Source organism: Kwoniella dendrophila, chromosome 5, assembly GCF_036810415.1.
Source record: "Kwoniella dendrophila CBS 6074 chromosome 5, complete sequence".
Taxonomy (NCBI): domain Eukaryota; kingdom Fungi; phylum Basidiomycota; class Tremellomycetes; order Tremellales; family Cryptococcaceae; genus Kwoniella; species Kwoniella dendrophila.
In genome coordinates this window covers 696199-712583 of record NC_089480.1, presented here as the reverse complement: position 1 = coordinate 712583, position 16385 = coordinate 696199, and the positions used below count along the sequence as shown (strand labels likewise).

Below are 16385 nucleotides of genomic sequence, written 5' to 3'. Positions count from 1 at the left end.
CGAGATGCTGAGGTTGGGCAAGGGAAGATACGCCGAGTTTATGCTAGCACTACAAGCTATCAATGCTGTTGAATGATGAATGTCGATAGTAATACATGACAACAAAGTGATTTAAGCGGATAATAATTGGTGCATTTTCAACATATCAAGCAGCCTTGAGCCGCGAGCCTTTCACGGTGGTAGGCATGCTAGTTTGCCATTACGATTATACCACGTTTTAGCGAGTAACACAGTTTTAATTTTTGTGGCAGTCGCGTCAACTTGAGTCTACCTCCACTTCAATTGACCCACAAGGTTATCTCTGTTTTCTACTTTTTGGCCACCTAAGCTAACCATACTGTTGAGTATCGCTTTTCTGTCTGTTTTCAGATAGAATAAAGCAATCTCAAGCACGGAATGTCGAGAAATCGAAGAGCAGCAGGAGGAGTCAGAGGACCAGCGTCAGCGCTCACTTCCTTCCTCGCGGTGAGTTGTACATCTCCCATGCCCAACTGAGCTTTATCTGATATTCGCTATATAGGGACTTGGAGTTGAGCCATCTACCAGACTGACTACTTGGGGAAACACATCTAGTATCAATGCAGAGAATAACGAGGAACATCCAGTACTGGCTCATGATGGGCCAGCATTGAACCCTACAGATGAACTAGATCCTGCCGGAGCTGTCACTGCTCAGAGCGTAGTGGGTGGACCTAGTCAAGCAGGCGACGGTACACTGGAATTGATCGAAGAGACCAATAAGAGAAAAAGAGCGAATACTGTGAGTTTATGACTCATATAATGAAGCTCACGTAAGCTGACTTGTTCTCAAGACCGATACTGCTTCTGATCATTCCGGGCCGAATGCTAAAAGAACCCGTGCAACCTCTATCGACTCTGATGATTTAGATGCAGAGGAGGCTGGACCCAGTAACAAGACTCCAGCGTCAGGAGCCCCTATCACTGCACCAGCCGCATCAGTTGTGGCTCCGGGCCCTCTCAAGGCTGTAGGAGAGTTTATGGAATGCGGTCAATGTGCTAAACGGTTTACAGTGGTATGTCATATTCTCGGTTGTTAGCAATATCCAGCTAATATACCACTAGACTGCCTACACCAAAGAACATCCCACCAACAATAGTACATACCTTTGTGTGAATTGCTGTTATACACTTGGCATTGACCCATTTGCAAAAGTCAAAAAGGCTCCGGTGAAAAAAAAGGTTGTAGGAAAGAAAGAAGACAGAGCTAAAGTAGTTCACTACGAACAAAAGAAGGGAGCTACAGCGCTTGGGGATATTTGCATCCAGGTATGTTGAACTTCACGGTAACAAAGCTAACATGTCAGCTTATCGGTAAATATATTGAAGACGTTGAACAATTGGGTGATATCGGTGGTATAAACATGGATAAAGTCTGCAGAATCATTTCCAAGAGTCGGCGGTTGTGAGTGGTCCAAATATATTTGTGACTCGTGCTGATATTCACCTAGAACCGCGGAAACAGCTCAATTATTCTACTCTCCAGATAGAGACTCCCTTACAATGTACGATTGTACTCGTGAGTTGAATTACCCCTTTATGACAAATCGTTGCTAACTTTAGTAGGTCTTACACCCGAGGCGTTTATCACCATGTCAACATTATGCCCTAATCTCACGGCTCTCCACTTACACTTGTGTGGTCAGCTTTCAGCTGAAGCGCTTACTGCATGGGGGAAATCGTTGAAGCAATTGAAACATCTCGAGCTATTTGGACCCTTCCTTGTTAGGAAGCCAGGCTGGATCGATTTGTTCAAATCCACTGGAAAGCGCTTAGAAACTTTACTCGTCACTCAATCCCCTCGAATTGATCTCGAAATTATAGAAGTTTTAGTCAAATCTTGCCCGAACATAACCGAACTCCGACTGGCTGAGATAGGTCAACTGAACAACGACTGTCTCGTTGCTCTCAAATCCCTCAAAAAGCTTACATCACTCGATCTTTCGGCAGCCGGCACACCATTGACAGATGATGCCGTTATAGATCTCCTTTCAGCGGTTGGCAAGAGTTTGGAAAGCCTCGATTTATCGGATAATTCAGATCTGACAGACGCTATTCTACCGGCTATCGCTACCAACTGCCCTGGTCTTCGTCGTCTCACTCTTCGCAATGTCGTTGAGCTGACGGATGAAGGTGTCGAAGCATTTTTCAAGTCTCTACAAGCACAAAACAGACCTGGATTGGAATGGATAGATCTGGAAAAAGGACATGACCTCAAAGAGGGAGCATTGCAGGCATTGGTTGCTCATTCTGGTGCCACTGTCGAAAGATTAAATTTATTAGGCTGGCGGGAGACTTCAAAAGATGGTCTCGAAACTTTAGTCAAGTGCAAACACCTCAAGGAATTGAATATAGGCTGGTGTAGACAAGTGACTGATTTCACGGTGAAAGATGTCCTGGACGGGTGTAACGAGATTGAACTGCTTCGAGTTTGGGGTGAGTCATTATTTCTACTTGTCGTTTTGCTATCCTGACATTTTGGGTACTGATACAGGTTGCAATCAACTCACCGATGCCATACCTAGGAAGAAGGGAGTACGCGTAATTGGAGTAGAAACCCATTCGATTTAGATACACAAGTAGAGTCGAGGACGTTCATCCAGTGAAAATTGGCCGGAAAGCATGTTGTATCATGTCCAAAAGGATGAGAAGTCTTAAGATTGTTGTAAAAAGTCCCAACTATGTTACATGCATGTGTATATACATATCCAATGATCGTTATGGCCGTTGTAGCGTCTAGATACGTACCGTTTGCCACTGCGGGAATTCATGACAAGTGGGTAAAACTGTATGTTGTAAATGGGGTACGTAATTAGATGATACTAGTTGATTTATTATGGTGATATTGCCGATTGTGTCCGACGGGATCATTTTTTTCAATTTCATCGCTGTCAGTTTATAGAATTCGCTAGATGTCTTATTACCCATCATCCTTATTAGTCAAAATCTCTTTTTTTTTTTTCTTTTGACTTTGCCTACTTCTTCAACATTAAACCGTTGTTTCCTATTTCTTTTCTTCCATTCTTCACTTTCAAAAAATCGATACAGTCACCAAAATGTACTCGGTCGCTCGTTCACTCCGATCAAGCTCAACTCTTAGTCCTTTGCGAAATGTCGCTGTAAGTATATCTGTTGAAAATTGCCTCCACATCTCGATCGATAGTCAACTAATTCAAAACATCCTTGCCACCTGAATTATCGTAGAGAACTTCCTCCCCTCTCCTTACCTCCAAACGATTCAACAGTGGAAAGGTAACCGGACCTGTGATCGGGTAAGTGGATTGAGCAACGTGGTATGAAGCGGCGCAGCGGCTAATGATATTGTAGTATCGATCTCGGTACCACCAACTCTTGTGTCTCGTGAGTTATCTCCGCTCTTGCTCCTTGGGAGTCACACGCTGACATTGCTCTGCAGTATCTTTGAAGGTGGTTCACCAAAAGTATTAGAAAACGCTGAAGGTGCTAGAACTACCCCTTCAGTTGTCGCTTTCACCAAAGGTACGTTTGTTCGGTTTATCCGCTTCGAGTAGAGCTAATGTCCACCTGTATCAGATGGAGAACGATTAGTCGGTCAACCTGCCAGACGACAAGCAGTCGTTAACGGTGAAAACACCATCTTTGCCTCTAAACGGTGAGTAGTTGTATGTTTTTAAGAAGTTGATCATTACTAAACTTTTTTATCAGATTAATCGGTCGAAAATTCAAAGACGCTGAAGTACAAAAAGATATTGCCAACGTTCCATTCAAAATCGTCGCTCACAACAACGGAGATGCTTGGGTTGAGGCCCGTGGAGAAAAATACTCGCCATCACAAATCGGTGCTTTCGTTGTCGGAAAAATGAAGGATACTGCTGCCGCATACCTCGGTAAACCTGTCAAACACGCCGTTATCACTGTCCCAGCTTACTTCAACGATTCCCAACGACAAGCTACCAAAGATGCCGGTTCCATTGCTGGTCTCGAGGTTCTCCGAGTCATTAACGAACCTACCGCTGCCGCTCTTGCTTACGGTCTCGACAAATCCGACTCAGCTGTTATTGCCGTCTACGATTTGGGAGGTGGTACATTCGATATCTCCATCCTCGAAATGCAAAAAGGTGTATTCGAAGTAAAATCCACCAACGGTGATACCCATCTTGGTGGTGAAGATTTCGATATCGCTCTTGTCAACCACATCCTCGCTGAATTCAAAAAAGAAACCGGTATCGATGTATCCAAAGACAAAATGGCTATTCAACGTATCAGAGAAGCTGCTGAGAAAGCCAAAGTTGAATTATCGAGTGCCGGTGCCACCGACGTATCACTCCCTTACATCACTGCCACCGCTGAAGGTCCTCAACACATCAACTTGAACTTGACAAGAGCTCGATTTGAATCTATTGTCAAGCCTTTAGTCGACCGAACCATCGACCCATGTAAAAAGGCTTTGAGTGATGCCGGTGTCAAAGCTTCTGAAATTAACGAAGTCATCTTAGTCGGTGGTATGTCAAGAATGCCTAAAGTAGTCGACACCGTCAAAGGTGTCTTTGGTCGAGAGCCAAGTAAGGGTGTCAACCCAGATGAAGCTGTTGCCATTGGTGCTTCTATCCAAGCAGGTGTCCTTGCTGGTAACGTTACCGATATTCTCCTCCTCGATGTTACTCCTCTTTCCCTCGGTATCGAAACCCTTGGTGGTGTCTTTACTCGATTAATCAACCGAAACACCACTATTCCAACCAAAAAATCTCAAACCTTCTCCACCGCCGCTGATGGTCAAACCGCTATTCAAGTCAAAGTTTACCAAGGTGAACGTGAATTAGTACGAGACAACAAACTTCTTGGTGATTTCCAACTTACCGGCCTTCCTCCTGCACCAAAAGGTGTTCCTCAAATTCAAATCTCCTTCGACATTGATGCCGATGGTATCGTTAACGTCGGCGCTATCGACAAAGCCACCAACAGAGAACAATCAATGACCATCGCTTCATCATCCGGTCTTGCCGATTCCGAAATCGAACAAATGATTGCTGATTCTGAAAAATACGCTGAAGCCGATAAAACTCGGCGACAAATTATTGAAGAAGCCAACAGAGGTGAAAGTTTCGTCACAGATACCGAGAAATCAATGGCTGAATTCGAATCTCAACTTGATAAAGAAGAACGAGAGAAAGTCAAGAAACTCCTTGGTGAACTTAGAGAAGTCTCTGCCAAGGGTGCTGCCGGTGATGCTAGTGTTAAACCAGAAGATATCAAATCCGCTTTAGATGCCGCTCAACAAGCTTCCCTCGGTTTGTTCCAAAAGGTGAGCATGAAAACGTTATCATATATATTGACAGTGCTAACGTAAAATGTTTTACAGGTTTACGAGAAGAGAAACGCTGAATCCCGAGCTTCTGAAGGATCTGAATCTTCTGCTTCTTCCGAGTCATCGGAATCATCATCATCTGAAGGTGAAAAGAAACAATAAGGCGTTGGTGTACAAGTATAGGTTTAGAAGCAAAAATAAAAGATTCATGTATATCTAAAGGACAGGTTGGCTTTCGATATAGTTTTGATCCCAGCATCTTGATAGTATTATTCTCTCTTTCCACTTAGCATATTATAGTCTAACATAGACATCTCCATTTAATTGTAGTAAAAATGTCAAAAATGCAAGGAAGATTCACTTCTCATTATAGAATAGCCTCAACGTTGCATCGGCGAACATACAGTGTTGAGCAATAATCTGATTTTCCCAAATTATTCCATTAATATCGGTAATCGCCGACCATAACGGAATTGATCGAGTGCGGTTCTCCGGTTTAATGATGACTAGAAACAAATGATCGTGTCAGTCAAATTGAAATCATTTGTTGCGTACATTAGTGAAAACTATCACTTTCAAACCAATCTATACAACATGTCTACTCTCGATCCTGGGAGGGTGCTGTCCATCCAGTCGCATGTCGTTTCGGGCTATGTAGGTATGTACATTATCCCAGTTGCGCTGCATATATGCTGACCTATTAATATTCCAGGTAATCGAGCTGCAACCTTTCCTCTTCAAATGCTTGGGTATGATGTCGATGTTGTAAATACCGTGCAATTTTCCAATCATACAGGTGAGTTGACATCACTCAAGCATAATGCTGATCTCAATATAGGTTACGGACATACCAATGGACACAAAACCACTCCCGAACAACTCGGCGCCATCTTTGAAGGACTCACCACGAACGGCTTAGTCGCCCACTCCCGGATCTTAACTGGATATGTACCGGGAGCTGAAGCACTGAAAGTGGTTGCAGAGCAGATACGAAAGATGAAGGAAGCCAATCCAGAACGATTATACGTCCTAGACCGTAAGCAAGTCATCATTTGCAGAACACGTTGCTGATATTCTTCGATAGCGGTCATGGGAGATATGGGTACTGGTCTCTATGTGTCGGAGGATGTTGTTCCAATTTATAAGGAAATGCTACAGATAGCTAGTATAATCACACCCAACCAATTCGAAGTCGAGTAAGTAATCACCGAAGGCCCTCTCGAACATCGCTAACGTTTTCGTAGATTGCTCTCTGGAATCAATATAACCTCAATGACTACACTGCACGATGCTCTCCAACATATTCATACCACCAATTCCCTATCGCATGTCGCTTTCTCCTCTATACCCCTTCCTATCTCACTGGTCACCAAGCTCAACCTTCCTCCCCCGCCAACGTCGTATCTATCTCTATTACCAGACCCGACACCGCCATGGTACGATGCAGTTGGGGTGGGTGAACCAGAAGATGAAGTGTTGGTGTGCTTTGCCAGTACATGGCAAAATGGCGATATACAAACTTGGGCTTTTGCGTTGCCGACTATTCGAGGATATTTTTCCGGAGTAGGAGATCTCTTTTCCGCTATGGTATTGGCTCATTTTGAGAATCCAGATTCTCGATCCGATTTACCACCTTTACCTTATGCAGTATCAAAGGCTCTCCTGACAGTCCAACAAATCCTACTCCGCACTCACATCCATTCTTTAGTACAGACAGGTGTATCTGGTGCTGCAACACCCAGACCTCTTCACCACCTTTCAGGCGAGCAGCACTCCGCAGTCATCCCATCCGATGCCGAACTGGATGCTGTCAACCCGTCAAACCCTGGAGACCCTCGCCGAAAGGCTAAACGCATGCGACTGAGGGAGCTACGTGTCGTACAAGAACGAACGCTTATTGTGAATGGTGGAGAGGGGTGGCCGGGTCAGAAGTTGGATTGGGCATCAGTACTTGAACATGGGATGTAAAATACATATACCATAGGTCTGTTTACAGATGTATTTGCCGCTTAACTAAGCTACAGATTCGTTAAGCACATGCGTGGAAAGTCTTTTGCAGCTCCACAAGACTTTCCCGTTGCACGGTTCTTAGACTCTCGGCGAGAGCATCATTGTCCATCTTGGAGTGTTGTATGATATGTCGGAGCTTGTCTCGGAGCTAAAATTCGATTAGCTGTTATAAACCGACACAAAGGTATGCTCAACCACTCACTTCGAAAAGCAATTTTCGTCGGTTTACCAGAGCTTGGCTTGCAGTCGAATCACGGCCTAGATCGCCAGTCAACAATAGTAAACGGCGAGTAATGCTCCTACCTTTTTGTTCTAGTTCACTCAAGCTCATGGCCACGTCTTTGGCTCGGACCATAACGGCTTCAGGTAGAGAAGCTAGTTTTGCGAGCTCCAGTCCTGCAGGATGTCAGAACAACGGAGACATTTCGGCTTGACTCACCATAATGGTCAATAATGGCGGGTCCTTCATCAATCTTGTATTGAAAGGTTGTTGAAAAAGCGTTGTTCTCGTCTTCGACCTTGTTGTCCTACTCAAACGTTACTATGAAGAAGCAGTCCCCAAAAAGTCGCTCACCTGTACTCTTAAATGCATTCTACACTCTCCATCAGCTGAATGAACATACGCCGGTGCACGTACCTTACTACCCCGGGTAGGGAGCCAAGCGTTGTGGCAAGATCATGGAAATGGGTGGTGAAAAATACGAAAGCCTAAAGATGAGCCTTTGTCCCAATCAGGTTGACATACCTTACGGTTGATAAGCGATTCAGCAATAGCATGCGACAATCCTAAACCTTCGAGTGGAGCGGTGCCTCGTCCTAGCTGAGATGCAGTTAGCGTCAAACTGCAACGACTTGAGACTCACCTCATCGATGATAACCATTGAATTCGATGTTGCCAGGCCTAATCGCCTCAGCTAAATCACTTTGTACTGCGATCTCACCTAGTATCATAGCTGAAGTGGCCATCTCAGATGCAAAAGTCGACAGGTTCCTATCGAGCGAGTCTGTGCAGCATCAACAGATATCCTGGGGAAATCAAAGAAAGACTCACCATCATTCGAGAGACGACTGAGTAAAGCATCATGTAGCCGGAAAGACGCATATTGTGCCGGGACACTAGACTGATCAGCAGGATTCGTGCCGTTGCGACTTACTAGCAACCTAGCATGGCTTGCACGGTGAGGAGTCCCACTTGTCGCAGAAAAGTACTCTTTCCAGACATACTATAAAAGTTGCAATCTGTCAACATCGAGTAAGCCAATGGATGTTGCTCACTTTGGTCCTTGAATAAGCTGGAATGACGCATGACCTTGAACAGCGTAGCTAAGAACATCATCGGTGAGTATTCCCTTCATTATCGAGATACTGATACCGACATATCGTTAGGAACACAGTCCCCTGACCCCAAAGTTTGGTCTAGAATGGGATGTCTTCCCGCCTTGACCTGGAATACAATTAGTTGTTATTGGCGACCCGCTCATATTAAGACCTACCGCGATAGTATCACTAAACTCTGGGCGGACTGTCCGAGAAATAGTCAGACCCGTAAAATGACCTTCGTTCTGTAACACCACATACCACAGTCGCCAACTAAGATATTTCAGCGAAATTACTCGGATCTCAGTTCAAGACTTACAAGAAGCTAATTCCGCAAAGCATGCCAATACATCAAGTTTGGCGATCTGAAGACTGTGTTAGCCCTGATTTCCAGGAGACCCGATGATTGGACTTACAGCGTCACTGGAACGGTATAGACCCCCTTCAAGGATGATCAGCACGACGACATGTAGAGATGACTTACTGATGTCTGCAACTACCGATGCAAGCAGTTCCGTGACAATTTCACCACTAAGTAACAAAACCTCTTGTCGGGCTTGCTCCAGCTTGGCATTTCGTTTGAGCTACGCAGTTAGCTCCTCCCATCCAAGAAAACACTCACCAGCTCGTGAGTAGTGAAAGATACTCTGCATGACTGTCAGCGTATCCCGTGTGTCCTCGAACTCACTTATTCTTCTTGTACTGGACATTAATGCATTCAGATGGTAGTGCTTTACCGTCTACCTCTTGATTGGTAAGAGTGAGCCGGAATTTGTTCTCTACCGGCTCTAGTCGACATTGTAAAGAATGTTGTTCTGTACCGATATTTAGAACATCTACCGTTTGATCTCCCGCATACATACCTTCGAAATCCCTTTCCACTAAATCAGGTGATTAGCAAACATCAATGATAACGCTGACTTACGTTGTTCAATGTCATCTAAATTCTCTTTGTAGGTTTTTCTAGCTACGTCGAGAAGATGGTTAAACTCGGCCTTGACAGCATAAAGTCGACTTGTAGTCGCATTTCGCTGCTTTACATTGGTTACAACCATCTCGGTTGAAAGACATTCTGTATCGTCAGCATGCGTTTCCAATGCATACACCTTACCTTGTATTTTTCCTTGAATCTCTGAGAGTACCGCATTCGACAACTCCTGAAAAGCTTGTCAGCAATGACAGGACGGAAGGATACTGACTTTTTGGATTTCTATCAGGATTCTGCATCTGTTCGATGTCACCTCAGACAGCAGATTCTTGGTAGCTTGGATATATTTCTCAAGTTGTAGAAGGATCGAGATCCGTATGTCGGTGTTAACCACGTCCACAGGTCCCAATACTTTTCTGGTAGCCTACACGCAATGATCAGCTATCCGACTACACTATCTATTGAACCCCCCTACCTGGTTTATCAGTTTGTCCAAATCGGTCTACCACCAATGCATTAGCCGGACATCCAACTAATGGCAATCCTACTTACATGACCCAAAGCTTCCAATCGAGCTCGTATTGATTTAAGCTTTTCGGAAGAAAGGAGCAGCTCTACTCGTGTCAGCCTCCCCCATATTTGTTTCCACGTACCTTGCACCGCATCATGCCTGCTTTGGATAGTATCTCGGACTGTCAAAATTGTCAGCGTACCTCAGACAAGGCAGATGACCTGACAACGCCAAACCCACCATTACTTGGCTGTAGGATGTTGCCCCGAAGAAGCCGCGAACCCATAGGTGTGCAGCACTTATTCAAAAGCCCTATGCAGCGGTTGCATCAGGTCATTTTATTTCCTTGCTTACATGAAAAACTCACCATAAAGAGTATTACTGGTTTTGTGTGTTAGGATATTTTTGACAAGCTCGAGGTTCTTGGCAGTCTCGGTATCGATGAACATAGTTCCTGTAAGAATACATGTCGTGGTCAATATATCCACGTTCAAGCACGGCAGCAGTGTCATACCTTCCGAGGTGGTATAGCGAATTTGGAGGGTTTCCTTGTCATAAAATACCCCTTGACGATTTTCGAGAAATTTGAACAGCGCAGAGGTGGCGCACAAAGCGTAGTACCTAGACGATGTCGCGGAAAGACTGTTTGAGCAGCCATTCCAGCGACACAATCGAGAATAAACATACTTATCGGCGGAAGCCATCAGGGTGGATGCTCTGACCTCATCAGGTAGACTAAGATCAAGGATGTAGGTGGTGCCTTGAGGAAATTGAGCTGCATTCCTGCTTCGGGTGGATCAACTTACCTGATTCGGAGTTCCACCACTCTCGCGAGAGTAAATCGCATTTGAGCTCGAGGTATTCCTCCACTTCTTGAGTAAGATTCGTTCCGGGATTTTCAACGTCGGCGTTGTGATTGTTGGAGCTATCAGGCACCAACACTGTACAAGGAGGATGAAGGGTGAGATGTTGTAGAGTTTTGTGAAAAACTGGACATACGTCAGCTCTGATCGGCAGTGGAATTGATTGGCTTACAGGGAGTATCTGCAATCTATCAATCAGTGGAAGAGCTAGTTCAGCATTCCAATTTGATGTCCAATGACAGTGATATACTTGCCTGCGTGATCACCGTCTTCGAGGTGTATCAGCCATTCTGCAGCTAATACACCACGATGAAACTTACATGTCCAGTCATTAGACTGTGCACAGCGATTCCTACTTCCACACCATTCCCTGTAATGAGGTCAAAATCAGCTGATCGATGTCAGTAAGATCGCATTTACCTTTACCCTGTAATAATGCAACTACATATTCCTTCATATCGTCTCCACGATTTGACGCTTGAGTGGAGGGCGCTTGATTTCGCCCGCCGCGATTGGAGCTTCTGTTAGATTTGGCAGGTGTATAGGTGCCAAAGTTGTTTCGGCTCCGCATCGGTAAAGTATCAAGGGCCTGCTTGTAAGAGCTAGCTACAGAGCGATCACCTATGGAGCTCATTTTCAGTGAGGGGATTTAATCAGTAAAGAGGTAAGTGAGAGGATTGAATCGTTAGAGTATGTGGGCGAAGAAACCTCCTTTAAAGTATATACTGTTTTTAGCAGAATGGAATGTGGAATTGACTGGATAAAGCTAGAGCAGAAGAGATAAAAAAGAAACAGGAAGCAACTCGATAAAAAAGGAAGACAGGATAGGATGCCTTCACAGATTTCGACCGACGCGACCAAAAGAGATAGTCCACGGTTGACGCGACTTGACTAGATGTACTAGCTGTATGTACTGTACATGTAAACCGATGACGTCAGGACATTGGAACCGCGGGACAACACATTGCACACATTCATTTTATTGCACTTTTCGATCAAGTACTTCTTTACCTGCCAGATTCTTAATCTTTGCCTAACCTCGATACCGAATGCGCTCGCCCATCTAACTTTCTTCAAGACGGCAAATACCTCGATGTTCAGCTGAGAACGAACATATTCCTCCCTTCCGCTCAACGCTTCGTCCTGCGATCTACACGAGTGATAAAAACAGTAAGGTGGAAGCGCTGATGCGGCTGTCTGATCCGTTCGTCGAACACTGTCTTCCTGTTTGATGTCATGATAATCGGTTTGTTAAACCCATGTGGCAAGCAGCAGCGTGCCCGGGCCCGCTCTGCACCTCATCTCAGCTTCAGCAATCTCATCCTATTCTGTTCCCTTCGAAACCTACCTCAGTTGCTATCATCGCCCTTGACTACATTCTCTCATCCATGATATCGGGAAGCTTGGGTCTCAAAATCGCTCCAATCTCTACTCACCTATCACCTCTTGGGCGCAGCGATACCTTTTGGTCCTCAGCGCGACCGCCCTAACAACATTCATCGGTCATTGCTACCTGGCACCACCCAAGACACCGAATTGAATAGGGTTAATTTCTTATCGCCTTCAGCTATGAACAACCTGATGGACCGCACATACAGGTGACATATCCAGGTGTAGTGAGTGACAGTCTCAGGTTGATTTAATCCTGTAACCCATACAGCAATTCAGGTTCCCGAGATACAGGTTTGGCTGCAGCTGCCTCGATGCTTTTTGACACACGCTTTCCAGCTTAATATCGCTTCGTATCCATCCTCAACGGGCTGATTCCTGAATCATTGCACCCATTAAAGAAGTTCGACAGGCATTCCGTACTGTCAACCCTTAGGTCCACAAGAAGTTCGTCAAGGCAAAGTGACCAGGACCGCAAGATGTGACCGGCCTTACCGACAAAACTGATCAACACCTAGTCTTCTGTAAGACGCTTTCGATGGCACGTCGTTATTTTTACGAGGTATATGTTCGGCCCACCGTGGTTAAGCTGGGACATCCGGTGGATATTCAGACTGTCTCGGAGCAGAGCGATATTTAGTTGTCGTCGAAAAACTTTTCGACGTGATGGCTTATTGCGTGAGCGACAGCAGTCAGCTGCGTCTCAGAACATTTTTTGCACTCATATGATTTAGTGGACTACCGCATTCACTTCCTGCTTCAAACGACTGTTACGCCAAACGTTTGCTCTCGATTGTTTCAACACGTATCCCCCATGCCCCGACATCAGGCTCCTACATGGTTGTCTTTTGGCTTACACTATTCGTGATTATCGCTCAGATTCCGACAAAGAGGTTGCGTTACACCATCCTTTCAGCAATGATGATCCCTCCGAAGCAATATCTGCGGATTTCTTCGAGAAGCGCGGGAGATCGTTTAGTATAGTGTAGAGAGGCTATCGTGTTCCGACTTCGGGCTAGATATCGCGAACTAGTATATTCAAACCTCTATACATTCTGCGCATCGCCTTCGTGCTTCCTCAAGACGCCCTGTAGGGGATCTGCTTGGATCGGAGGTACAAAACCTACACCAATTTGGCTCGCGGACGAGGGTTCGTTTTTCACCAGTAAGATGACGAAAAGGTCAGGGGAGATCAAACCCGTTATGCATATCATTTGTCTGTCTCCTCAATATCTCCGACTATAAACATGCCAATGTGCCATTTTATATTCAGCAGGTGAAGTGCCCCAATTGCTGATATGTCTTCTTGCTGAGTAGCGCCGTAAAACCAGTCATTCTCTTTGTTACATCTTCTCCTCAACCTATGCTTACTCAGGGAGCGGTGTGCAGTGGCCCTCCTGAAAGAACTAATAAGTGAAATATCCAGTGTTAAGATCATTTTGATGCAAGGATATTGTCATGCCGGCTTCCGCCAATGACAAATTTTTAGGTTACATAATAGAGAAATTGGTTCCGCTTGCCGATACCTTCAAGTTATCAAAGATATCGTTCACGCGTCAAGATATAGTTGAATGATAGAAGATATCGTTGGTTCAACTTCTCCTTCTATCACGGGCATTGGGATTTAGTAATATAGATATACATCACTCATTCTGTATACTATCATCTAGTTCCCCTATGAATTTGTCGTCTCTAAATTACTATTATTGGTACATACAATATCATTTGCACTTCGGTATCTCTTAGAAGCTACAACGCCTATTGTCCGTTCTAAGGTCCACCAAAGCTGAGTATCTCGCTTCCTTTTTGAAAATATCGTTCAAGCCTCAACACAATATTGGTCATATCTTAACTATTTCCGTTACTTCTCACCGGTTCTGGCAGTCTTGTTGTATGAATTGACACTCTACACCGAAGGCGTCTTTGATCATCGTGACAGATATTGACGTCTAGCTCTGAGGAGGTATATGCTATAAGTGGTGGATAATCTTCTTCTGCTAACAGATGATTTCTCTTTTGGCTCTTTGTATGTAACCTGCAATCGCTTATAGCTGATAAGAGACTATTGGAAGTGAGCCCGCTATTAAAGCGGAGCAAGATCTTTTCGTTTCACAAAGTGTATAAATATTGCAATAGTACATCTTTTAGTAAATGTCTTTGAGTTTCGGCTATTTGCTTACGTTCCTCTCAAGATTCAACAACAAGATTATCAATAAATTCCGGGAATCTATGCATCGGATCGCGCTCATATCATTTTTCGGCTTTTTTGTCTCTGTTCTTCTCCTTGTGTCGCTGCCTCTTATGTCAGAACTGAACGCACCGGAGTTTTGAACACTTTCTAGACCGGTATCTATTTCTTCCTTCTTCTTCTTGCTCTATGATGCATTCAATACTGCTCATACTTAATACCATGAGATTCAACATCTACTGGTTTTGTTAAAGCCAAAGAACATTGAGGCAACCACTTTGACTTCTACCCAATATTGTACACTCTTGAGAATATGATAAGTATGAGAGCGGTGGTGAGTAGCATTGAAGGCATGCGTGCATTCGGTTAGAGTCGAGAGATGCTGCCTCTGAACCTGCATCTACTACCGATTTGGCACCAATCCCCGATGGAACCATGTACGTTTATTCCACGACCTGGCCCAGGAAAGATTTGTATGTCAGAATGAGCCGCTTAGATGCTCTAGTTAATTACGTGATATAGAACGTGTACTATTAGATAACCTATCCCTTATATCAAATTTTCATCCTCTCTCTTTTATCTTTTACTTCTTTCTCCTTGACATGCATTATATAACTTAACAGAATCTATACGTTACATATCTCGGCCTGAAACCTGCATGCGCGTGCCGACTCACGCTTCTGTCTGATGTTTGTGTTCATAATGTCCACCTCTTAGACATATCTGAGAAGCATTCAAAAGATATCCAAGAGTTGCCGCTCTTAGACGATCCTCAGAGACATCTAAGAGAACCCTGGTTAGGTATTTGAGATACACCATGTATTCTACTTGTTCCTGCATGGAAACTTTCTCCGCCTGACAGTTTCTTTCTCCATCGGCGATCTCCTGTAGGACATGTAGCACCTCTTGAGACTTATATATCCCCTAATTTTTGTGGACATGATGACCCCTCCCCAAAGATCTAAACAATTGCATAGCGACATGCCTCTACTCAAGACAAATCCAACTTATTATCTCCCAACATACTCGCAAGTCTTTTTTGGTGAATAGTCTGTTCAATCCTTTGACATATACATGACTTCTGTTTGTTGTCGACCGACAGACAAGTACGACGAGTTATACTTCATCACTTATAGCTCAAGCTGGCTAAGCGGTCTTCTCTGATTTGTGTCTGCTTGTCAGTAATGAGAAGGTTTGCAAGGGCCCCTACCGCAATTCTGCGCATCTTCATGACCGCACAGATAAAGTAATTTGTACAGAGATTGATGGGAGAGCACAGCCGACTCGGTGCATTGTAACTTTTTGCGTTCACACATCATCGCTTATATGATGTATCGATCAATTATAGCAATCCCAACAGCAGTAGTACTTGAGTCCACAATAATGGCACAGGTCTGACACTTAGTTGTCGCAGGAACTTGCCGGTGTTTGTGCATTTATCTGTATGGTCCTCGTATCAAAGAACAGGATGACGCCACACTCACGTTTTCGGTATAAGCCGCCTTGAATGCTCTATTACTGGCTGGCATAGCTCGTTGACCAGATAGATAGTCTATCACATCTTCCCTGTATACCAAAATCCCCATGAGGTGCTTGCTTATTTTGGTTATTTTCCTGCCCAATGGTAAGGAAAAGTCTGTCGACATCAAGGTTTTGCACCCAATTGTAACAGATGAATCTTTAGCTTGGAGTTTCAACGTACGTACATGCTTGGAGTCGGTTATTACGTACAGGAATTGGAAAAGTTGAGTTGTTATAGGGTTAGGACGCAGATCACAATTCAAGAACGGCAATCCACCATATCTTGTCAGATAGAGATTTATGTAGATGTTCGAGTCTCTGTTGATGTCCTTGCCAACCAATCCATCGAGCCTGAA

At 44.4% G+C, this 16385-nt stretch overlaps 5 protein-coding genes across 5 annotated transcripts; 3 read left to right on the top strand and 2 right to left on the bottom strand.

The window, feature by feature from the left end:
• Positions 1-396: 396 nt before the first annotated feature.
• Positions 397-2589, top strand: L201_004105 (uncharacterized protein; the record flags this gene model as incomplete). The annotated part of the gene is made up of 8 exons (XM_066219853.1): positions 397-465; positions 521-760; positions 813-1034; positions 1084-1131; positions 1326-1423; positions 1470-1537; positions 1585-2454; positions 2513-2589. 8 exons carry the CDS (start codon positions 397-399, stop codon positions 2587-2589), a joined length of 1692 nt encoding a protein of 563 aa, XP_066075950.1.
• Positions 2590-3074: 485 nt separating this feature from the next.
• On the top strand, positions 3075-5464 carry L201_004104 (chaperone DnaK; the record flags this gene model as incomplete). Its single annotated transcript, XM_066219852.1, has 7 exons — positions 3075-3137; positions 3223-3290; positions 3346-3378; positions 3434-3516; positions 3571-3649; positions 3703-5299; positions 5357-5464. 7 exons carry the CDS (start codon positions 3075-3077, stop codon positions 5462-5464), a joined length of 2031 nt encoding a protein of 676 aa, XP_066075949.1.
• Positions 5465-5896: 432 nt separating this feature from the next.
• L201_004103 (pyridoxal kinase) lies at positions 5897-7270 on the top strand (the record flags this gene model as incomplete). Its single annotated transcript, XM_066219851.1, has 5 exons — positions 5897-5960; positions 6015-6098; positions 6141-6338; positions 6387-6498; positions 6547-7270. The coding sequence occupies 5 exons, from the start codon at positions 5897-5899 to the stop codon at positions 7268-7270; spliced, it is 1182 nt and encodes a 393-aa protein (XP_066075948.1).
• A 61-nt stretch (positions 7271-7331) lies between these two features.
• On the bottom strand, positions 7332-8089 carry L201_004102 (uncharacterized protein; the record flags this gene model as incomplete). The annotated part of the gene is made up of 7 exons (XM_066219850.1): positions 7332-7460; positions 7515-7570; positions 7616-7708; positions 7752-7839; positions 7887-7905; positions 7950-8020; positions 8063-8089. 7 exons carry the CDS (start codon positions 8087-8089, stop codon positions 7332-7334), a joined length of 483 nt encoding a protein of 160 aa, XP_066075947.1.
• A 142-nt stretch (positions 8090-8231) lies between these two features.
• L201_004101 (uncharacterized protein) lies at positions 8232-11388 on the bottom strand (the record flags this gene model as incomplete). The annotated part of the gene is made up of 23 exons (XM_066219849.1): positions 8232-8241; positions 8298-8316; positions 8364-8380; positions 8467-8535; positions 8588-8635; positions 8689-8756; positions 8806-8834; positions 8949-8994; positions 9046-9071; positions 9114-9160; positions 9318-9510; positions 9555-9786; positions 9829-9981; positions 10033-10059; positions 10110-10249; positions 10309-10380; positions 10436-10522; positions 10583-10689; positions 10756-10828; positions 10875-11057; positions 11104-11119; positions 11252-11301; positions 11352-11388. 23 exons carry the CDS (start codon positions 11386-11388, stop codon positions 8232-8234), a joined length of 1749 nt encoding a protein of 582 aa, XP_066075946.1.
• Positions 11389-16385: the final 4997 nt, after the last annotated feature.